This window comes from Misgurnus anguillicaudatus, chromosome 1 (assembly GCF_027580225.2).
Source record: "Misgurnus anguillicaudatus chromosome 1, ASM2758022v2, whole genome shotgun sequence".
Taxonomy (NCBI): Eukaryota; Metazoa; Chordata; class Actinopteri; order Cypriniformes; family Cobitidae; genus Misgurnus; species Misgurnus anguillicaudatus.
The window spans coordinates 7,919,892-7,945,167 of record NC_073337.2 but is presented as its reverse complement, the minus strand read 5'-3'; the positions used below and the strand labels follow the sequence as shown (position 1 = coordinate 7,945,167).

The 25,276-nt window shown below is 36.7% G+C and overlaps 1 protein-coding gene across 1 annotated transcript in view; it reads left to right on the top strand.

Moving 5' to 3' along the window:
• Positions 1-25,276, top strand: part of grm8a (glutamate receptor, metabotropic 8a) — a 210,703-nt gene that overhangs the window by 147,905 nt on the left and 37,522 nt on the right. The window contains exon 7 of the mRNA XM_055191313.2: positions 17,081-17,281. Within this exon, the coding sequence (XP_055047288.1) occupies positions 17,081-17,281 (201 nt within the window). The remainder of the gene's footprint in view (positions 1-17,080; positions 17,282-25,276) is intronic.

The following is a 25,276-nucleotide window of genomic DNA, read 5'->3' as shown; positions in this document are numbered from 1 at the left end:
TGTCCGCAGGAATGTCTCTATAAATATTTGAAAAGACAATTTTACCTGGCTGAAGTGTCTATAAGTAAAAGAGCCTTTTTGTCTGTGACAGGACTGTGGGCGTTGTCTTCACGTATAAAAAAACAAACGCTTGTTCGATGTGCTGGATATGGGTTAGATTTGACACTCGGCTTTGAGGAAATTCACTGCCTGTCTGTGCTTTCAAGGGCTTTATAGTGGAGATTTTCACTTCAAAGGTGTCTGTCTTTAATTTGTCTCTCTCGAAGGGTATATACAAAACCTGGATGTATAAAAAGAAAGCTTTTGTGTGGCGTTCTGTGGTAAATTGTGTTTGACTGTCTGACTTTTAGCATGCATTTGGGTGTAACTTTGATTCACCTGCCATTTATACATAAGGAATAATTGACGACGGGCCATTGAATTATTTGAAAATAATTCACACCCAAGGTGGGGTTGCAGCACGATGCAGGTGTGCATTATTTTCAATACAAAAGACCGGAGTCAATTATTCGGTTACCACAGACAGTTCTGGTGGTTATTTTAAGACATTAAAAGACATTAAATTAACAATATATTTGATTTTTTAAAGGAAATGCAAGTAGTGATTGCTCATGCAAGACTAAGGCACAACCTAACACACAACCTAACGCCATTTGGTTTTGGCCCGTCATTCAATTCAGGTCAGGTCAGGTCATAACTCTATGTACAAGCCAGAATTTAAGCTCTGTTTTTTTTTTTTTTGCACAGGTCTACTAAAGGGTTAATGGTGCCACAAGGTGATCAACAGTTAAAATGACAAATTTTACCTCTTTGCAAAAATGGAAAATGGCAGTCAAAGGGGCAAAAATGGCCATAAACAATAAATGAGGGAGAAAAAATAAATAAAAACTGATGCTGCACAAAAACAAAAAATGCATCAAAGCCAATGTTTTTACTAATCTTTGGCATGCCCAAGACTGTGAAAAAAGGTACAAGAAAATCCAGTCCAAAATCACTTTTTATATTGAGTTTTTTCCCCCCAAATCAGTGACACCACTTATGAACTTGGCAATGAAAGAGTTAAAATCATGGAATTTTGTAAACATTTGATAGTTTTGATCAGTACTGAAGTTGATTAACAGATTTATGCAAAAAAATTGGTAAAAAATTAATCCGATACATTTTTACAGCAGTTTAATTTAGTGGCCATTTTTTGGCCACTAACAACATGTAAGGGTAGTAAATTTGCCCACGGTATATTGTTAAGTTTTTGAAAAATTTCAAAGCATTTTCTTAAAATATGTCTAAATATAAGATTTGTCACCAAAAATCATGCCATTTGCTGAAACACAGAGAAAGTTGTGGCCAAATTAAGACTAAAAAATAACAAAACACATAAGGGTTAAGCATAATCAGCGTAGAACTGTGCATGTTAACATACTCATTGTATCATGCACAAACATATGGATATATATGTTGAAAGGGTCACAAAAATAACACAAATAAATCATAACTTTTTTTCTGATTTTGTATTTACAGTTATCATTTTGATTAATAAAATGTACATTGTTTTAATTTGTTTAATGTACTTGAGGCTGTAACAGCCCTGGTGTGTAAAAAAGTGTCTATCCTAGCTAACACTTACTATAAGTTCTCCACAAGTTTCAAAACGGTGTTATGTTTTAGGTAACTAGACAGTGAGTAAAGTAACATAGATTGGTTGAATTTGGTGATTTCAGCTAGAAATATTTTACCTGTGCTGGCAAAATGAGTCAGAATGCGCACAGTCTAATTTTGAGATGAAAAGAAAGTATAAATGTTGATTTTAAAAATAAGTACATTAAGCACTCATCTAGTGATCCCAATGCTCTAAATAATCATTAAACATCTAAAATAATCTTTAGTTGTATGTTTTCTGAGAGGTGTACCGTCCTAAATGCTTAATCTGATACAAAGATGCGTGCATCCACATGCTCATGACATTTTGGTTTTAAAACATGCAGGAAGGAATTAGAAAATAAAGTGCAGGAATTGCTTGATGGTAAAATAATTAAGAGAGATAAAGTTCGGGAGAGTTTAAAAGAGCAATAAGACATGAGAACAATCTACTTTCTGCTGACTGACACATCTGAAGCTTCCAAACAGATGGACGAGCACGACCCCAATATATACACAGAATTACAGTTTTAAAAATATCTCCTTTGACAAGAATTCACGGAGATATAATCTATTATGTAACATATAAGTGAATGTTTGGTTAACATATGGTGAAAAAATATCTGATGTGTAACATTATATTAGATCTTTGGATTACAGTGGAGCATATATTTTATTGTTTTTTTCTTTGTGTGTGTTAAATCTATTAGTGTTACCAGTGATTTTAAGATATGGATGCTAGTGTTGTAGTCAAGACCATCTAAACCGAGACCAAGTCATGACCAAGATTAAGACAGGCCGAGACTGAGACAAGACCAGTGCTGAGTCCCAATTCGCATACTATCCGTCCTAAATAGTATTCGAAACTAGAATTAGTACGTCCCAAAACGTAGTATGTTGAAATGAGTATCCCAAAGATACCCGGATGGTCTACTATTTCCGGTTAGATTTCGAAGTGCAGATCGATCCACACTCTAACGGCTAATATTGCCCACAAACCATTGCGTGCGGGAGGGAGGAGCTTTGTGGTGACGTAAATGTGGCAGCCAGACGCAGCAGCGGAGATGCGCCCTCAGCTTTTAAGTGTAAGAATTCAAATGTTTAACCCTAATTAAAGTTATCTTTCATTGTGTCGTAATATTCGGTTGATGTTGTGAAAATAAAGTACCATGGCTGTAGTACTGTGTCATGCATGTGTCTTTTTTATGTATTTCTTTTTATGTTTCTGTCTTAGATTTATACCTTACTATAAACCCTTATGAAAGTAAACACCTTTTACTACACTAATCATAGTTTAACAACACTGACTTATTTGTAGTAATACTGTGGCTGTACAAATGTTAACTTTATTAAGAAATATGGTTACTAAACTTTTACTATAGTAAAAGCATGGTTCATTTTCATCGCGGTATTTTTGCTTTGCATACATAAGTATAAAATAAGCATAAAATACGTTAAACAATAGTTATACTATAAACTTGAACTATTTTGACTTTAAAATAAGTAGCTTTCGTTACACACATTGTTGCACATGAACATCATAACCAGCCGCCTCACAAGCGACCTGCGTTTGGTGTGCGTAACTAGGCAACCACGTTGTCGTTCACCTTGCATGACGTCGTCGAAGTACGTCCCAGAACGTGCATACTGTTTTGCTACACACTCAAAAGTACGTACATTTTCCTCACAAAAACAGTACATACTTTTAGGTCGTAGTATAAGTAGGCGAATTGGGACTCAGCACAAGACTTTAAAGGGTCGAGACCAAGTCAAGACCAAGACAGGCAGAGAAAAGTCAAGACCAAGACCAGTGCAAGTCACTGCATTATAACACTTATGAGAAAATGTGGAATATGCATTTGATTAGGCACTTCTTATCTGTGTGCGTGTGTGTGTGTGTGTGTGTGTGTGTGTGTATGGCATCAGAGAAGTTGATAAAATAATCAAAGGCATTGCAGATATGTGGGAATTTATCTTTGTCTATAAGAAAATAAAAGTGAGCAAACACTAAAGAGCTGAAATCAACTTAAGCATTTATTCTGATCTGTCTTTACATGGCTTGCCATCCACTTAACACAATGCAGGTGTTTTTAGTAATAAAATTAGAAAAATTGTCATCTGGAGAAACTTACATCATATGCCGAACAAACTGCATAAAATTCATGATAAAAAATTAGTTTGTGATGTGCCATCAGTTGTGGTCTTGACCGGCCTTGAAATAAAATTCTGAGTCCTTTTTTCTGAGGCCGAGACAAGACCGAGTAAAAATGCGGTCGATTCCAAGACGAGACCAAGACCTTTAAAAAGTGGTCTTGAGACCGGTCTTGAGAACTGTAACACTAATGAATGCGGTGATTTTGTTTTTGAACCTTCAAAAATCGTTAACTAGATTTTTCTCCAAATTGACTTTGCTTTAATTGACTTTAAAGGGGTGTAGCTCTGTAATTTTTTTTGTCGGATTCCAAATCATACATTGTTTTGAAGATTTTGTAATAGAGAATGTCAAAATAAAAATAACTAATGTTTGAAAATTTGCTAGCACGGGTCACATATAGTCCAAGTTTTATGCATGCGAGGGTCCAAAAATCCAGAGGTGCGCATACTAGGGGTGGAACGGTACACAGAAGTCACGGTTTGGTTCGTACCTCGGTTCGGGTGTCACGGTTCGGTGCAATTTCGGTACAATGGATGGAAAAGCAAAACAAAAATGCCGAAGGCAAATATTTTTTAGTACTTAAGATAATCTTAAAAACATAGGTGTCTTTATCGGTGTTATTTTGAGATGTCATGAATGCATTTAACATACTATCTCATATTTAAAAAATCTGATAGATTTTGGGCTCTGATAGGTGGAGCTTGGCTGCATTGGCGCCAATTGGCGTGTATTGGCATTCATGCACCAAACCGTGACCCCCGTACCGATTCGGTTCGATACGAATACATGTACCGTTCCACCCCTAGCGCATACAGTGTGCACATACTGTTCTGATGACACCCTGTATGTGCGTACTTTGTAGACGTAGGTCAGGATCGTCTGTGTACACATATAAACTCAAATAAACTAAAAGTCAAATAAGCTATGCTTCGAAAGGCTGTCTGTTCAACCATGTGCATACGTTCACATATAAAACAGACTATACTTTGGGCTTTACACACCCAACTCAGAAATCATAAAAACATTTATTTTTATGCCTCCAAACACTCTTTGTTCAGTATCTTAGCGAAAACACAACAATCAACAATTAACCCCTGCGTAAGGTTGTGTCCCGCTCACCCCTATTACTTTGCAGTTGCTAAGGTGTTTTAAATGGTTGCTAGGGTGTGGCTTGGTGGTTGCTCACTAGCTCATCCTTTAGCCACATTGATATGTTGAGCTGTAGATTTGAACTGGGTCATGCCAGTTTTCCTTTTGTCACCCAGCGGGTATTGTAAGTGGTTCAGATCTAATTCATGGCATTTCAAAATGTCAAAATGACTAACACATCTGACAGCCATAAGTATCCAAACACTTTGTCTTTCTTTTGAACACAGTCTGTGAAATGTTTTGCATGAAAAGACTGAAATCATTGATGTCAGATTCCAGACACTTGCTTTGAAATTGTGTCATCTAATTCAGTGGCATTTATACACTGTTAAGAGTGACTTTTGCGGCTCACAGTAATGTTTAATATAAAGCAATGTGTTTAATGTATGTGACACTTCCAAGTCAAAGTTCGCTAAAGTCACAACTTTAGTTTTTATTTAACACTTGAGGTTTAGGCTTGATGTGATGTTTTAATGCAGTGATTTCTGAGGCAGATCCTGTCACACTTTTTAGACTGAAAACTTTTTATATCGTTTAGATTTGAATGAAGCTGATAAATTGAACTTTTTTTTATCAAAAGTGTTTTCAGTGATTTAAAATAAGTTGATAGTTTAATGTAAGCAGTTATGTGCAATTTTATTACTGAGATAAGACATAAGAGAAAACTGCTCCCATGTGCAATGAGAAAAAGACTAATGGCTTCTTCATCTCTCTTAATAAAGTCACTGTTACTGTAGTTCTGTCCGTGAGCACAGTTATTACACCAACGAAAGTTTGTCAATGAGCTCTCTGTTAATTATCAAGACGTCAGATCTCGCAGACGACTGATCTCCAGAAGTGTACTGTTTCTGTCAGCCATCAGAGGAAACCTACTGGAGCTAAAGAGTTGATGTAGACAGCAGGAGGTGTTTGGAGGATCACGCCGTGAATATTAAAGAATGTAAGAGATATCCGTTTATCCATCACCTTCAGTAACCTGCTGTCAGGTGACATTTTGTTTGGAGACCCTTTGACCTTCTGATTTGTGTTTTTCACCTCATGAGATGCGGTGAACGTGCTCTTTTTTAAATCGAACACGTCTCCTCTCCTTGGTCTGTCAATTGAACATCCAAGATTAAATTCTGTCAAGCCTCCCTGCGTTTGACCTGATTTAACCTTGCAGATTGAACAGAATCAGGTAGACAGAGGGGAATTATGGCCTGGACAATTAAATGATTTTCTCATATTGCCTCAATGTGCAAAGGAGAAGGGGATGATTCAACAATTGTAGCTGACTCCCTGTTCAGACCACCAGCGACTTTCTCGGTGTCTGTCGTTCATCTCTTTCTTCTCTTGACCAGGGGGGGATCAATGGGTGGGCAGATTGACAGCTTGCCCACTCAGTCAGATCCATGGAAATACATTATGCTTAACTGGAAATACATTATGCTTAAATGGATATACATTATATTTAAGACCAGGAGTGTTGGCGCAAACAAATTCTACCAAGCGCTATTCATTTGACTGTGACTCAAAAAAAAAAAATTGCTCCTTAAAGAAGACAAAATTCGCTTTATAACCTGAAAACCATGCCCACCGGGCGGAAAACAATCCAACCGTCTCCATTGATGTTGTATTGCGAGAGGCAGCCTCCTTGTCATTTCTGGCTTATAATAAAAACCAAAATAATGCATAAAAGCTGCTGTGTGACAAGTTGTTAGGCTAACAAGCCAAAAAACCCAGAACTAAGTTTTTATAAGCTGTTGACCCCCCAAAAATGTTTAAAAGCATTTAAAGACACAAAAGTGGAAACGGGCAACTTTTCATACTACTATTAGTAGAACTGCGCCCACTAGAGGAAAACGTAGTCGGCGATTCACCTTTATCTCCTTAAAGACTGGGTTTTACGGCTCGACATCTTATAAAAACTTATTTCTGTTTTTTTTTTGGCTTGTTAGCTGTACAACTTGTCACTCAGCAGCAGTGCCGGCCCGAGCCCCTTAGGGGCCTTAATCAGAATTTGTTTGGGGGCCTCCCTCCCCTTTTTTTATTAAAAAAATAAAGAAATTACAAACATTTATAAAAAGAACAAATTTGCACATTAAGTAAGGTCTAAAATTATCATTAGGTTCAGAAATCAAATCAAATGAATCATAACACTGTCTTTATTGTATGAATTCAATATAATTATTATTTTTTAGAGCTACAGAAGTGATTTTCTCTTTGTCTTGGATTGCTTGATTAACATTAAAGACACAAATTTAAGCAGGTCATAGCGTGAAAATCTGACTTTTTTCATGTTTAAGTGCTATAGTTGGGTCCCCAGTGCTTCTATCAACCTAGAAAATGTAATAAAGATCAACCCAGTAACTTTGTTTGAGAAAGCCATTTTCTGCAAGCGTGTGAAAAATTAGGTCGTTCAGATTTCGCCTGTTTTGTGAGGTAGATAGCGAAGCGAATTACAATAATACCGCCCCCTTTATCTGCAATATCCAACCACAGCACTGCCATAGCACAGAGAGAAAGAAAAAAGTACTTGACAGCACAATTAAGTTTCAATTACAACAAACCACCATCATAGTGATCAGTGTTTGCATTTCATCAGCTCATTTGTATTTTAAACGACACACCCAAAAACGGCACATTTTTGCTCCAGACTACAAATTAGCAATTTTAACATGCTATAATAAATTATCTGTGGAGTATTTGGAGCTAAAACTTCACATAAGCACTCTGGGGACACCAAAGATTTGTTTTACATTTTAAAAAAAATCTCATAATATGACCCCTTTAAGTAGGTTAATTGAGGTTACTGTCTCTTTAAGAGAAGCACGGACCTGTGCTTTCTGCCTAATCTATACATATAAACCTAATACATAAACAAATGTTTTATTGGAAAAAGAGTACTGTGGAGATGATTTTGTTTGTATGTGCCCTGTCAAGAAGAGAAAGATGTTATGTTTGCTTGCTTTTTATTGCTTTGCTGAAACGCGTCTTCACATGTGTGCATACCGAGTGCACTTAAGAGTGCACGCACTCAGATGGAGGACGAATTACAAACGGCGTGCTCTATCCCTCAAATTTATGCTAATGGGCTACAGTATGACACATAGTAACGTAACTCTCTCTAAAGTTTAAACATCAAGTGTTCTGATCTCTGATGGGCATAGTGAGGATCACCTCTCTGACTAGAGCTGGACCGGACACATTTAACATAAACCTGCTCACTTTAGCGTCTTTTTGCGGGTTAAATTGTTTAAAATCACTTGAAATGTTAAAATTTGCAAGCCTTTCAAACACGTGCAAATGATAAACTTTCCCTATTAATCCGCAAATCGCATGCGAGCCGAACTGTGGGTCGATCACGGATCAACTGCGATCTGTCACACCACTGCTGCTGCACAAATTAAACACACTGTAAATAATCATGCAAACATACCTGTATCTTGCTCTTTTTTCTCCTCCTCTGTCCTTTTCTACTTTCTCTTTTCGGCACCAGAGGGATACATCCTTTTTTGTGGCATGGCTTATTATTTATTACAGTGACCAGTACCTGCGCAAATTGTCAATTCACGCGACGTGTCTATATTGCGCATGACTCAACTGCTAGCACTACAGACACACAGCAGTTGTCTGCAAATCAGAATTTTCTTGTCTTGAATTATTCATTTATTCATTTGTATTCATTCATTCATGTATAATACTTGTATAAGTTATTTAAATGTACAAAAAAATTAAATGTACACAAAAAAAAAACGATTGGGGGCCCCCTGGTGGCCGCGAGACCCTAAGCAGCCGCTTAGTTCGCTTATGCCTCGGGCCGGCCCTGCTCAGCAGCTTTTAGGCATTATTCAGTTTTTTTGTTATAAGCCAGAAATGACAAGGAGGCAGCCTCTCGCAATACAAAGTCAACGGAGACGGTTGGATTGTTTTCCCCCCGGTGGGCGTGGTTTTCAAATTAGCATAACTGCGCTCTGTCTCTATGGTTTACTGCAGTAATTTCTGTGAAGTGAAGGGACTAAAAGTCTAAAAACACACAGAGAACTGGGATAAAGAAAAGCCTCCTAAATGAAAACTATGTACAGAGTAACACTAAAGTTGACTCACTGTTGGTGGCTTGGGACTCGACGGCCCATCTGTTGAAGTTGATTTTCAATAAAGCAGTGTTGAATTTTACGCTCCTGGGTCCTCTAAGTTTCAGAACCTGGCAGTGCTTAGGTAAGCCATGGACGGACGTTTTTAACGAAAATTGTTGGGCTCTTCCCTTTTCGATCGAATGCTGAGTTATTTTCATCAAAAAGGGAGGGTCCCAACCATTGGGGTAAGTTAACCCAGATAAGATTTTTGCTTATACAAAACTAAATTTAAGGTTTGTTTCCTGCCAAACCCATAGTATACAGTCAGATCACAACACCTGAAAGATAGCCTATGGCACGATTTGCATGAATAATTATAGCCCACATGTGCATACTCTTTAAGAAATAATAATGTTTAAAAATTGGAGCAAGATCTGAACTTTTATTGTTGTGTTCCAAGAAAAATAAGGCTTCAAAACAACATAAATAATAATACAACATAAATTATTAATACTGATTTCACATTTTTCCCATGTGGAAATGCCCAAATACGGTCGTAGAAAAATAGTAGAAGTATAAATAAACCCTACACCAATACACGGCTTTGTTTGCTAAGCAAGGTATGCAGTGTTGACATGGATTTAAAGAAACTTTAAAGTTTCCTTCCTACTTTTACAAATTTTTTAATGCATTTTATAAAGTTTCCTAATTAAAATAATCTAAATACAATGTTTATGAGATCTCTGTTTCACCTTAAGTGAGTCATTTCTTTCTTTTTACTTGGGAAGAGCTAACTTTTTTGTTATTTTTTATTAATTCATATTATCTGTCGGGTTATTCTCAAATCTATGTTAATAATTTTTATCTTTAAATTGTTTGATTTATAATGTTGCTATGCATATGTGGATCTTTTGGGGGTCCGGGGAGGCATTGGCTAAAATGATTTTTATAAAATAAATTATATTACACAACAAATATACATATTTATTTAAATTTGTATATTTAAAATGTTACTTTGTAAGATACTTTGTAAAAAATTGTTCACCTGGTAATAATATCTTTATTTATCAAAACGCGGCGCTCTGTAAAGTCTCTCTTATACATCCGTCCAATCACAATGGAGGAGAGACGCCCCCCTCCCAAAAAAAAAATCAAATGTCAAGCTACACCTATGTTGGTATGTAACTGCAATGTTGTCTTGTTCTTATCTGCATCCTTTGGAGGTATTCTGAAATCTTATTTCAAAATAATAACAATTATAAAGTTTACTGTTATACTTAGTTCATCGTAAATTGTTGTAATATGCTTAAGACGTGCAAATGTAATGCTCAGTTAACTGAAATAAACCAGGCTTGAGGACGTATGCAGCCTGCATATGCCACCTCCGGAGGATGCAGCTTTCTTTTTGAGAACTGGCCCATAATACAGTTAAATCAAATAACATAATGAAAGACAGAACACAGTCCGTTATTTTATTCTCCTAGTTGAAAACATGGCATGATACAATTTTTTTAGGCCCACCCAGATTTTTAGAGGCCCACCCATCATACACTTTCTGCCTCTGCTGCTGCTCTTGACAGCTGTTAAAATGTTCCTGTTAACATTTATTGTGGTTTTCATATATCAAATAAACTACCACATAGAGACTCTTCTGGGGATATACTGTACTGAAGCCATTTATATCTATTCATTTTTAGTAATTCTGCACAAGAATTTAATCAGGTCATTCATTCTCATTCAAATCTTTGACAACAGCGCATAAGAGCGTGATGAACTGCATAATGTAGGTCATGAGACCATTACTGTGTTTTCACCTGTCTGCATGATTTATGCAAAATAATAAGTCGTCCCCTTGTTATCAAAAGGTGTTTCCTCCGATAGCATGACTTTTCACAACAAAAACTATAATATTGGCTGAATAGGGTTATTTTATTAAATTATTGGAGTTTTTTATATAACGCATACATAATGAGAATATAATCAACCTAAAAGAGAGAGAGAGAGAGAGAGAGAGAGAGAGCATTAGATCCTGTTAGATGCATCATGAGTTCAGGTGGTCTCGCCTGCCAGGGCCGGGCCCAAGCAAGCCGTATCCCCGCAAACCCTCGAGGGTTTGAAGGTGACAGAATCTGAGTCAAACTCTTAATATGATTTCACGCCTCGTCTTATCACCAACAATGAGACTCGTCTCTCGTGGCGCGTCACGCTTTGCCTCTTTCCTTGGCAAGTCAGTCTGCTCACAGGATCGCTAACCTGCTGGAACTGACAGAGAGGGAATGGTTTAAAATAAAATAACTGTTGTCAGGACGTGTTTACACTTTCCTCAAATAAATCAAAGCTGGTTTAAAGCATGTATTGGGCGGGATACACGAGCACAGCCACTCTGAAAGCTGTAATGGTTTTGGGGAAAGAGGGCATTGAGTTCGGACCACATGAGTGTCAGCCTCATTTTTAAGTGCAGGAATCCTATTAGCTTGGAGAAATTGTGGTGATGGGTTAAGAAATGTGCTCCCTGTCGACAAACGGGATTGGTTTGTCGGACCATGGGCTAACACTGTATGTTCTTTTTTATTTCGGGGGGCTTTTTTGCAGTTGTACATTTTAAATTATATTTTGACTAAAAAGACTTCTGGTCTCTAGTTAAAGGAAGAATGTTTGATCATAACACAGAAACCGGCTTAAATATATTTGTATGTGTGTACATTTCTAAATATTTATACTGATATAATCTACCTTATTTTTGACATAAATGTGGGTGCCGCCATCTTTGAGCTCCTTTGTGTAAGACTTCCACCCGCTAAAGCTAATGGTAGTTGTATTACGAGGGACACAAGTGTGCCGTTTTGACAGATTTAACTGGTTTGTTTATTCTGCCACTATATATTATTACACAAAAACATAAACGTCTTATTAGTTAATGTTTCTAATTGTTTTTAAGGGGGCGTGCACACCAAAGCTTTTACGCCTGCCGCGCTCTGCATTTTTTGCACATTTTTTTGCGCTCAGCTCTGAGCGCCGAGAGTTGCAAGAGATTCAACTTTGGGTCAAAAGCTCTGCTCGTCAATGTCAGTTCTCACACGCCTGTCCAATCACAGCGGAGGAGGGGCTGGACAAGTATCACAACAGCCAACCGGCTCACAGCTCAAGAATCACAGCTACCAAAGCACTCGGCTGAAGAAAGCTGGCGATCAGCTGAAAAAACAGCTAGCATTCGGTGTCCTCCAGGCGTCTTCAGCCGCATAAAAAAGCTTTGGTGTTTCCCGCCCCTTAAAGGAACACTCCACTTTTTTGACAATAGTCTAATTTTCCAGCTCCCCTAGAGTTAAACATTTGATTCTTACCATTTTAGAATCCATTCAGCCGACTTTTAGCATAGCTTAGCACAGGGGTTCCCAAACTTTTTTTCCTGCGCACCCCCTTCTATGTCCCAACCTGGTTGGCGTACCCCCAATCCCCACAAAAAAAAAAAAACCCGTAAATAAGCTTTGTTTTCTCGCCATAAAGACTCGTGTTTAATCATGCGCAAATAACTAGGGGCCGGTTGCACCAGCGTTAAGAAGTTGGGTGTAAGTCCTACGTCGGGCTTAGCTACGTTCAACATAGTGAAAAATATTTACGCCTGTTGCACCTTCTAAAACTACGACCAGACGCAGCTACACTCAGCGTAGATGAGCGTGCCCCCCTGTATGGGTTTAACCACTGTGAAATTTAGACGCCATTCGAGTTTACTATGGTAAAAAACGTACACTTACTGCCGTCAGCTAATAGATGACATATGAGAGCATTCCTCATGTTTACCGGAGCGCTCTCCCTCAAGATGCCTGCGTCACGTGCAGACCCATCAAACACTTTAACGAAAGCCTTTACTGTTCGCACAAAAGGTGTATAATTGTTTGCAGATTCATTATAACAGCTCAATTTTCAAACAAAATTAAATGAAAGCTTTTAATATGTTCTCTGCAGTGTCTGTAAGTATTTATGTATTTTATTATATAATTCATTGGCGGTCTCTCTACCATGCATGAAAGCACATTGCTCGCGTATCCTGTGCATTAGACGTGTCCATGTCTCCTCACATTTCATTATTTCTATTTTTGCCATAAAAAAGTCTCTCTCTTTTGGTCCCTCTCCTCCTTCGTGACTAACAACTTTATCATAAGACATCCCACTTGACAGTTTTCCTGATTTTAGCCAGTTAAGCATATTTATAATATATATGGAATGAATGAAACGAGTTAGCACGCATATAGCGGCTGCAGTGCATAACAGAAGAGCAGTGTGTAGAAAAAGACAGCAGCTGGCTTCTACGTTTCTTTCAAAAACTAATAAAGTTTTTATTTAAAATAAAAGCGATTACAAAGGAAATGTTTACTGTTCATTTTTTTTTTTTTTTATTGTATGGAAAAATCCCACTTAAAGAAATAGACCGCCATTACATTTTTCCTCTCGCGCACCCCCTGGTGGCAGCTTGCGTACCCCTGGGGGTGCGCGTACCACACTTTGGGAATCCCTGGCTTAGCACAATCAATTAAATCTAATTAGACCATTAGCAACGCGCTAAAAAAATAGCCTAAGACCCTACTGAAAAATCCAGCTAAGACCAGCATATGCTGGTGAGCTGGTTTTAGCTGGTCCCCAGCTTGGTTTTAGCTGGTTTTGCTGGTGTAGGAAGCTGGTTTTGCTTGTGTAGCAAGCTGGTCTAGGTGTGTTTTGGTCACATTTTAAGCTTGTGTAGCTGGACTTAGCTGGTCATGCTGGAATACCAGCTGGCCCACCAGCTTTGTCAGGCTGGGAGGACCAGCATAAACCACCTTAAACCAGCTAAAACCAGCTACCAGCTTATGCTGGTTTTAGCTGGATTTTTCAGTAGGGGAGTTTCAATATTTTTCATAGTGCAACTTTTAATATCTCGTCGGTCTTAGTATACAATGTAACTACAGAAGTGTCAAGTTTTAAATAGGAAAAATATCAAAACTCTTTGGTTATTTTTTAGCGCAATGCTAATGGTCTAATCAGATTTAATGGATTGTGCTAAGCTATGCTAAAACTGGTAGCGCCAAACCCAGAGTTTAGCTGAATGGATTCTAAAACGGTAAAAATCAAATGTATAACTCTAAGGGAGCTGGAAAATGAGCCTGTTTTCAAATTGTGGATTGTCCCTTAATGTGTTTGCACGTACTGAAAAAGCAAATAATTTTGAAATAATCAAATAATTTAATATGCTGATATCTCCATCTAGTGTGTTAGAAGTGATGTAATAATATTTTCATAAAATGAAAACAATACTAAATACATGTAATAGTTTAATTTGTTTATTATGGTGTGTTTAAATAACTTACAATGTGTTGAATGAGAAAGATGCTGCTGACTGTTGGATCGCGTGAAGCTTGTTGTAAAAACTCAAACTCAAATAAGTCGATTCAAAATTGTATTTTAACACCAGAGGGACAATTGTGACGTTTTGAACCTTTGCCTGAAAAGGTTAAAAACAAAAAGTCTTGGTCTATATCATGTACAAACACTCGACTTTCTCATTGTAAATATACTGGTATGCATCTGTGCTTTATAGTTGCGCAACGAAGATCCGTCACCCTCGAGCAACAACATAAAATTATTACATATATTTTCATATGATACTGTACATCAGGACACTTCTTAATTTCATCCTCACACTGGTTTATACATGGCAGGTGTAGTAAATATTTACCATGATTTTTAAAATTGTTTTATGCGTGCTCCCACGACACTGTTTTCTACCAGCTGGATATTGAAACGGACGTCTCACACAAAAAAAGGAAATACGTCACATCACTTACTTAAGCGTTCAAAATAAGGTGGATAGATTTAGAAAATCAAATGTGCACGTATCATAAGTATCACATTAACATATATAGGAAAGTGATTATTGTTTCAATGTGGGCAGACAGAGGCATCACTCAGAGAAAGCAAAGTTGGAAGCCAGACAAAGATGGATAAGATTGATAAGACATTCAGATGGTTTTTACCGAGCCACTTCACATTCAATGTGCACAATCGGCTTTGAATCCACACCTGTTTGTTTTTGTATCCTGCTGTTTGTTTGGTGCAAAATTATAGAGAGGGAAGTAAAGATGAATATCATAAATCTTGCCAGAACATGAACAGTTCATATAATACCAAAAATTAAATAAAAATAAATGTATATTAAAAAAATACATAATGTTGATGTGTTGCATTAAACATTACTATTAAATGCATTCTTTAATACCAAAAAAATCGTATTTGAATAGTATAGTATTATATTTATATCATAAAAGTATTCGATGTATAAACTGAACTTTCTCCTGACATATGTACACTTTCACAGCATGTTTTCTCTCTCATTCTGCAATAAAACCTCAAATGAAACCGCAGATCTGGTCCACCTCAGGAATGCATTAGAAATTGAGAAGGTCTTTGACGGGAGGGAGGGAATTCAATTTGTGCCACTAATTGACGTTTAATGGAGACAGTTGTTCGGCTCATTAAACTGTCCGTCATCTGTACTATCATCATTCATTTATTAAACAGCATCGAACGCCCGGCCTGACGAACAGAAACAGGGAGCAGTGAACGAAAATTAAAACAAAACAGCGTTTTATTAACGTCATTCTATTATCACCCAAACAAAACCCTGCGTTACGTCTCTGTGCACTTTGCAACTTTTGAAATCTCATAATGTGGCGCTGCTGGTATTTGTCTCTGTATGATTAATCACGTCGGTTTATATTTTCCTCATTTGCAAAATGCTTTGGATGAAAGCGTTTGCTAAATGAATAAACATGGAACAAACAAAAGGAAAACACTTCAGGTTACACAATGGGTTGCGCTCACAATGCTTGCTACTTACTGTGCAGTGAACTTTGAATACTGCACACTAGTTTAATTTAAACAAAAGTGTGAGACAACACAGACACGGGCGAAAGGCAATTATTCAAAAATAAAATTAGCTTAGAAAAAAATATGATAATATTAAATATTTGTTGGGGCAGGTGAAGGCATGAACATGAGGGGGGAGTGCATGGTGTGGTCCAGGTTAGGGGCAAATTCACGGTTGCCACACCTTTTTGTCTTTATGCCTATGAATACAAAGCCCAATGTATTTTCGCGTGCTGTAATATACAGTAAAATATAAACAAGATTTTCTTCCAAGAACAGAAAGCCAAAAAGCATTTCCTTCTTCAAAATGTTAATTATAGTTTTTTTGCAGATGTACAGATGAAAAATGCAAACATTTATTCATTCAATGTTCAAAGAAATTCAGAATTTGGCCAACGCATTTGAATTCAAACTTAAATACTAAACTAAAGTACTACTATGAGTTTGATTGAAATCTTTGTTGTTGTGAAGATGTGGCCACAAATAAACTTGATGTCCACTTTGTTGTGACGCTGAGAGCTGCAGTTCTGTGGCCCATTGTTTTCAAAGTCATATTCCTCATAAAGTACAGTCTGGATAATCCATCTCTCTTTTTGTGAACCTTATTGCTTATCCATTTCTCTAAAACTGCTATAAAAGTGGATTGGATTTCATTTACACGAGCCTATTAATTCCTCACAGACAGAAGAATTGATGGAGGGCTCCGGCTCTTTGCTAATTCACCTTGCCCGGGCGCGCACGTTTTATTTATCTTTCATTATGTCCAAAACGACGCGATGATGAAGATTTTGCCGCAAGACTTCAGCACAATCTCGTTCTGGTCTTAAAAACAGAGTCATAATCACAGATGCCTGAGCCAAATTCGATTTACCTACAACAACAGCTGGAGTATTTCTGCCAAATGGTATGCGTGATATTACTTCTGCCTGTCTCTGGAGATATAGAGGAAAATGTTTATTCTTCCTGTTCCAAAACGTGCGCATCAGATGGTCTGCAAAGTCGCCTCCTCCATGATATAATGAGATAATTAAGCAAAATTTAAATAGCATTCATTAAAATTAGGAGAATTACGGCAATGGTTTCCTGCTCATGTGTTGAAGTGAAAGCGCTATGAGAATATATGTCTGCATGCAGGCACGCAATACACAGTTTGTTTAAAATACCTGTATGTGTTGTTGTGTTTGCGCAGGATTGGAGAAGGTGGGCCGTGACTCCAGTTATGAGCAGGAAGGGAAGGTGCAGTTTGTGATGGATGCGGTTTATGCGATGGCACACGCTCTGCATCGCATGCATAAGGACTACTGCTTCGGCTATCCGGGCCTGTGTCCCCGCATGAGCAATATCAATGGAAAAGAGCTTCTGGGATACATCAGAAGCGTTAACTTTAATGGTGAGTGTTTGGGTGTCTTACCTGTAAGTCTGAAATGTGCTTGGAAAAAGTTTTCTTTGTTTGACGATGAATGAATGTTTACCTAAAAATATAATAACTGAAGAACTTAAAGGCCACTAAGCTGGATTTTATTTTGTTTAATTTTTTCCCATAGGAAAAAGAATGTGTACCTACACAAACATTTCACTGTGGTAATTTCTTTCTGTAGAAATTACAGTATCACTGGCAGCTGGTGCCGGTAAATTCTTGTAGATTTAAATTTATATTATTTACTCTCAGGTTTGTTAAAAGATAAATGAACATTAAACATTAACAAGACTTTGCGCCCTATTTTAACGATCTAAGCGGATTGTCTAAAGTGCACGGCACACGGTCTAAACGGGCGTTTCTGATTCCACTTTTGCTAATTTAACGACAGGAAAAACTGTTTCTGCACCAAGCGCATGGTCAAAAAGGGTTGTTCATATTCTCATAATGAGTAATGGGTGTGTTTTGGGCGTAACGTGCAATAAACCAATGAGAGTCTCAGCTCTCATCCCCTTTAAAAGCCAGTTGTGCCTGGCGCCATGCCTAATCTCTATTTAGATGATGGACTTTGTAAACTGAGAAACTAAGCGGAGGAAGAAGACCCCCAGTTTAAGATTAATGCTTAAAAAATTGTGTTGTTTTCATTTTTATTACATTTTTATTTTTTTATTAAAACCTTTAAAAGCCGTTTTCTTTCAGTCATGTATTGATATCCAACATCATCAAAAAATTATTTAAAAGTATGTGAGAAAATGTTTGTACTCTAAAAATACTTTATTTGTAACAAACAAGAGATAAAGAATTTATAAACGTGCGGAAAGGCGTTTCAGCACTGGTACAGCGCCATTATTTTTTTTAAAGCATTACTTAAAAATGTTTCTCATCTTACCATATCCACAGGTACAGAGTCATCATATACAATAAATCCATGGGGTAGCATTTAAAAAAAACATTTAAAAACAGATGCATTTGTTTAAAGCAAAGCATTTATTTACTTACCAGTCTTCAGGTGAAGCAGCTTTTTGCGCCTTCTAACGTCTCATAATTAGTCCTCATTTATGTCCAAGAGACTCAATAATAATCTTTTACATTCAATCCTTTAATCTTTCATATTTAAAAGCGTTTTTGTGCTGCTGCGCATTCATGTATGATATAGGCAAACCCGTGTTGTCATCCCGTTTATAGGCACATATTACTAACGCGCTCTTTAAATAACAAAAACAATATTGCGCCGTTGACTTTAGACTTTCGACCAGGTTTTAGTTGGTCAGTGGCATAGTCTATTTTAGTTGCCTCAATATAGCAACGTGCCAACAATGCGCCTGAACACACCTCAGACCAGAATGCATTTGCTATTTAAAAAAATGATCATTGCGCCGGGTTCAAACTAGCAATTGTGGGGTGTGCCGGGTGTATGATAGAGCCCTTAATCTTTAAAGGAAAAATCTATAAGAAGGACAGCATTGTGCAAAGCATTTCTGGGATCCAAAATAATGAAAACTGAAAAAGTTTGATGAGGATTTCTGGTTCCCAGAATGCTTTGCATGAGGCAGTTTTATCTTATTTTATTCTTATTTTATTCAAAGACTTGTTAATGTTAAATATTTTTCTTTGAAAAAATTGTATTCAATAAATTAGATTAATGTAAATCAAGTTACTGGCAAACTGCTGCATAACCACATCAAAGTTTTTACATTGAAGACTTCAAGTCTCAAACGTGCATTATCTTGTCTTGTAATAACATGTAATTATAACAGTAATTATATAATTTAGCACAAAGGTAATTGGTTTGATCTCAGAGAACACACATACTGATAAATAAATGAATGGATGGATGGAATGCAATGTAAGTCGCTTTGCATAAAAGCCTTTTGCAAATGCATAAATGTAAATGTAATGTTTTAATGACAGTTATTATAAAGTGTTATGCTCTGCAATTTCATGTGTAGCCTATATCTGTTACCCGAGTATCCAACCTTTTTCCATGTACATATAGTATTTTAAAGGGGACATTTCACAAGACTACATATGAGTACATATGTGAAGTTTTAGCTCAAAATACCATATAGATAATTTAATATAGCATGTTAAAATTGCCACTTTGTAGGTGTGAGCTAAAATGTGTGTGTCCTTTTAAATGCAAATGAGTTGATCTCTGCGCTAAATGGCAGTGCCATGGTTGGATAATGCAGATTAAGGGGCCCTTCTGACATCACAAGGGGAGCCAAATTTGAACGGCCTATTTTTCACATGCTTGCAAAGAATCGTTTACCAAAACTAAGTTACTTTGTTGATCTTTTTCACATTTTCTAGGTTTATAGAAGCACTGGGGACCCAATTATAGCACTTAAACATGGAAAAAGTCACATTTTTATTATATGTCCTTTTAACATAATAGCTTTTTTTCTATAAGCTATACTTCAAAGTTTTGTTAATTCTTACAAAAACATTGTTTTGTTAACGCGTAGCCTCTCATGTCGTGTTTGTCATATTTCTGCCAACTTTATAACACCGCCTGGTGACTTCTTACCTTTTAGCACATGCAGTCAGACCGGAGGGTGAATCTGAGTTAAATGGATACAGGAGTGCTCATATTTCTTTATAATGAGACGGCACAGTGCAACGTACCCCGTGGATCTTATTAAGAGTGCATTATAACTTACGCGACACATATTGATTGACTGTTTTTGTCACGCTATTACTATAGCTTCGAAACAAGATAAAACTCTTGTCGTCCGATTCATTATCATATTTGCTTGTCTTTTATTTACCCTCTCTACGTTGTCATGTTGTTATCATCTGCTTCTGTTTGCCTTCAAGTTTTGTCATTAGCATAACAGGAGCGGAGCATTGGGGACACGGCGACGCGAGCCCATTAAAACCTCATTAATTGACTTTCTGGCGGGCAATAGCACTCGGGTTGTTTGTTGCAGCACCTTGCGTTTTTCATCTGCGTTTGTTTGAAGTGACAGGCATATAGGGAAAATTCAGCAACTGTGCTTTTTGAAACGTGAGCAGGGTCATTACAACTCGTGCACTTTGTAGTGTTCATAAGAGAAGCCTGGTGGCATTATATCCTATCGCCTTTCATATGTACTGCAGGAGTTGCTTTTGGCTTTGATACTGTTGGATATTTTGTGAGAGCAAGGTACGGATCTTCACATGAATGCATTATACAGCAGAGGAGGGATTTCGTGAAAGGTTAATTATGAAACTATTCATCCAGAATTGGTTCTCGAATGGTTTTTCATCGTGAAGCACCTTTATTATTAAGAGTGTATGGACTAAAGATGACCTTAGGATTTACTTACCCTCAAGCAATCATCTTTCAGACGAACACATTTGGAGTTATGTATGTGAAGTTCTAGTTTAAAATATCATATAGATAATTTATTATAACAAAATTGCCACTTTGTAGGTGTGAGCAAAAATGTGCCATTTTTTGGGTGTGTCCTTTTAAATGCAAATGAGTTGATCTCTGCACTATGGCAGTGTCGTGGTTGGATAGTGCAGATTAAGGGGCGGTATTATCCTCTTCCGACATCACAAGGGGAGACAAATTTCAATTAGCTATTTTTCCACATGCTTGCAGAGAATGGTTTAGCAAAACTAAGTTAATGGGTTGATCTTTTTTACATTTTCTAGGTTGATAGAAGCAACGGGGACCCAATTATAGCACTTAAACATGAAAAAAGTCAGATTTTCATCACCTTAAAAATTTTAAAACTATAATATCTTTGCGGCGTTACCGGAAGCTAGTTCAGACCTTGCTCGGATTGGGACAAGATACAGGAGTCAGAAAATTGCTCATCCTCTTTCATGCATTACACTTTCCATATTAAATATATTATTTTTCCATGCTTTCTTTTTGCTGTGTTAATGTATGGAAGGTATTTTTGGTATTTAAATTAAATAATTAAATGCTAAAATAAAAAATTTAATCACAAAATATGTCCCAAATTTGAAAATTAAATGCTAAAATAAAAATTTAAACATTAAATTAAGTTATTTCATTTTCATTTTCAATGTGATAAAGCATCATTTTGGCCAAATTGAAAAATAAAATTAAATTGATTTAACATTTCATTTTCCATATAATCTTGAGGCAAGACAGCCTATATTAAAATAAAAAGGCAAACTTGAAAAGGAATCTGTAAAAACATTTTTAAAAGGCTTTTTATTCATGCCCAATCAATAATAGGGACAAAATTAAAATGTAAAGTTTAGTTTTAAATTAATTGTATGTTTTATGTAGCAATAAGGTCGCTAAGAATAAGGTGGCAACACTGCTTCAGCCAATCCCCTTTTTTTGAGCAAGTAAACCCCACCCACTGATAAACATTTAATTTGCATACAAGTTGAAAATAAAAATGAAAATAAACACGAAAATAAAAAAGAAAACCAAAAAAAGAGAACATAAATTAAAACTAAACTTTACATTTTAATTTTGTCACTTTAATTGCTTGGGCATGAATAAAAAGCCTTTTAAAATGTTTTTACAGATTCCTTTTCAAGTTTGCCTTTTTATTTTAATATTGTCTGTCTTGCCTCAAGATTATATGGAAAATGAAATGTCAAATCATCAATTTAATTTTATTTTTCAATTTGGCCAGAAGGATGCTTCATCCCGTTGAAAATGAAATAATTACATTTAATGTTTTAATTTTTATTTTAGCATTTAATTTTCAAATTTGGGACATATTTTGCGATTTAATTTTTTTATTTTATCATTTAATTAATTAATTTAAAAAAGACCAAAAATACCTTCCATATTAATCCTCTCTTTTGAATCTGTTTTCCCAAGAAACTGTTGGAAAAACATCCCAGACAAATTTAGTATTCAAACTAAACAAGAACTCTTATTATGAAGTCATGAATGAGCAACCTTTAAGCTCTTCTAGGAAATATAAACTCTTTATTGGTTTGAATCATTCTGGGATAGAGGCGAGCTGCCAGACTGCGCTGTTTAATGATCTCGTGTCTCTTGTTAGTGCTGGTGCGACCTTTCTCAGCCCTCCGTCACAGATGCTTGACTTTTATTGACATCCTCATGGAGTCCATCACAAACTCCCGCTGATCAGAGTTCCTCAATGTTCCTGACACAAGAACCTCAAAATAACCTCATGACCGATGCTGGTGTAGTGACACAGATCCAGCCGAAAACAATGCATTGGTACAAGCTCATGCTTTATTTTTAAATGAAGATGATGGACTGGCGTGAGAAATGTGTGAATATACTTGTAGTTGAAAAAGCTTAGTTTTGGAAAAGTATTAACATCTTCTTGTGACATTGATTGAGAAGTTATGTTGAACATAGGTTGCTGAAATGTTTGCGGTAACGGATGCATTACAATAAATTACATTTTCTGTGGTTAATGTCACATCTCCTTTCTGATGGCGCGGTACATTGGTTGGCGTATTACACATGATGATTGCTTTGTGTTTGCTGGATGTTGGCAAAGCGTTCTTTACATTGAAAGACAGCAGTGTACATAAACCCTGTTGAGAGGCTTCTGGGCATACAGTATGCCACAGCTGTTCACAATCTTAATGAAAAACACACATTTTTTACATTTTCACTTGAAAAGAAGTGCAATGACTCAGTGTCATTACTCTCAGGACTCTGCTTGTTTCTAGTCCAAACAAAATTATCTTTCCAGTTTGTGATTTTCTCTGGATATAATTCAGGCTCTCTCCTACAGTGAAAGATGATATGATTTCTCTCCTATGATTTAATAGATTGTGTACCGTAACAGCAAATCTCTACTCAATTGGCCACAATATTTGAGGCATTTGTCAAATCTATAGCAGAAATGGATGTTACACACTGAAGTTTTATATTTGGAGAGTTGACCAAAACTCAGACTCTGGGCTCTATCATACACACGCCGCAATGCGGGACACAAGTGTTTTTGCAAATTTTAGACTGATGCAGTTTTAATTTTTACGTCCAGCACTGCGTTGTTTAAAGGTGCAGTGTGTAATTTTTAGAAGGATCTCTTGACGGAAATGCAAAATAATTTACAAAACTATATTATCAGGGGTGTATAAAGACCTTTCATAATGAACCATTATGTGTTTATTACCTTAGAACAATAACTTTTTATCTACATACACAGAGGGTCCCCTTACATGGAAGTCACCATTTTGTGCCGCCATTTTTCTACAGAAGCCCTTAACGGACTAAGTTGTCTCCGACGATGACATGTTTGTCCGGTGGCGGCTACCGTAGCTTCTCTGTGTGTTTCAAAAGCGAGGGGTGAGCAGTGGACTGAGCCGTTGGTTGCAATTCGCAACCTCACCACTAGATGTCGCTACAATTTACACACTGCACCTTTAAGTAGCAAAATGCATTTGAGCCCATTTGTGCACCCATGGGCGTGCTGGTCTGAATACGAAGTGTGAGCATTTTTGGCGTGTTGCAACTTTGAAATAGGCTACACCATTGACTGACTAAAACCTGGTCTAAAGTCAATGCCGCAATATTGTTTTTGTTATTTAAAGAGTGCACCTATAAACGGGACGACAACACGTGTACACTTTTTACACACAGGGACGTGCAGCAGCACACAAACATTTTAAAATGTAAAAAATTAAAGGATTAAAATGTAAGTCTCTTGGACACGAGGCCAAATTATAAGACCAAGCTGCTTTACCTGTTGCCGAATAAGCATTTTTTTGCTTTTAAAAGTGCAAATATTGCATTGATTTTGAAACTTTTCTTTTAAAATGCTTCCCCATGGATTTATTGTATATTACTTTGTACATATGGATATGGTGAGATGAGAACCATTTTTAAGTAATATTTTTTTAAACACTCACAACGCTGTCCCAGTGCTGAAATGGCTCTCCACACGTTTGTAAATTATTTATCTCCTGATTGTTACAAATAAAGTATTTTTACTAATGCAAACTTTTTTTTGAAATTATCATTTGTAATATTTTCTTATAAAACTTTTTGAGATTACAGTGATTATGCATCATACTTCTTTTTTTTTGAGGGTGCTTGATGTGAAGTTCGTCATGTATGTAGCCTGCCATGTGTGTGGTTCATAATTTCAAAATATGTGTTCTGCGCATCGATTGCATCACGTGTCTTGTCAAAATAAGTGCCTGCTGCAGACACATCTAAAGGGTTTATGATAAAATAAATGCTTGTGTTAATATTCGCATAATCTCATGCGTTATCAGAGTTTACTGTTAAAAGAGTGTCTTGTGTGTATTTTGTGAACGTGAGCGTCTCTTTGATCATAAGCGGTTTTGACGCGTGTGCAGCTGGCACTTATTTTGACAAAACAGGTGATGCACATGGTTCACATGACGCAACAAACACATATTTTGAAAACACGAGCTACACACATGACACTCCGAACACATATTTTGAACTTGTGCCCCTCAGATGAGCAGTCACGAGCCGCCACTGCTTATTACTTTATGACTGAAATAACGACTTTTAAAGAGAATCAAAGCTTTAATTAAAAAAATAACAATTTTAATAAATTCAACAGAACGCAAATTTTTTATCATCAGTGTTGCTGCAGCCTGATCTCACAAAGTTCCATGGGATAGACACGGAATTTTTTGCTCATTTTCAGTGGCATTCTCACGGATCTCCGCATTTTTCTGTGGCCCTGCTACGGACTGTCTTTTTCGTGGCATTCTCACGGATTGGTTACTCAACTGCTTTTTCCTATTTTCAAACCATTTTTACTTCGGTTTAGGGTTAGATTTGGTGTTTGTGTTAGTATGTCACTTTAACTATTGGTTTATACTATTTTTTCTGATGTATTATTTTATATTTTCTTAACTTTAATCAATTGTCGCCTGGCGTTGGGGTTAGAGTTGGGTTTGGGTAGGGATGTCAGTTCATGTAAATCTAACCCTAAACCGAAGCGAAAATGGTAAGAAAATAGGACAAAACAGTTGAGTAACCAATCCGTGAGAATGCCATGGAAAAATGAGCAAAAA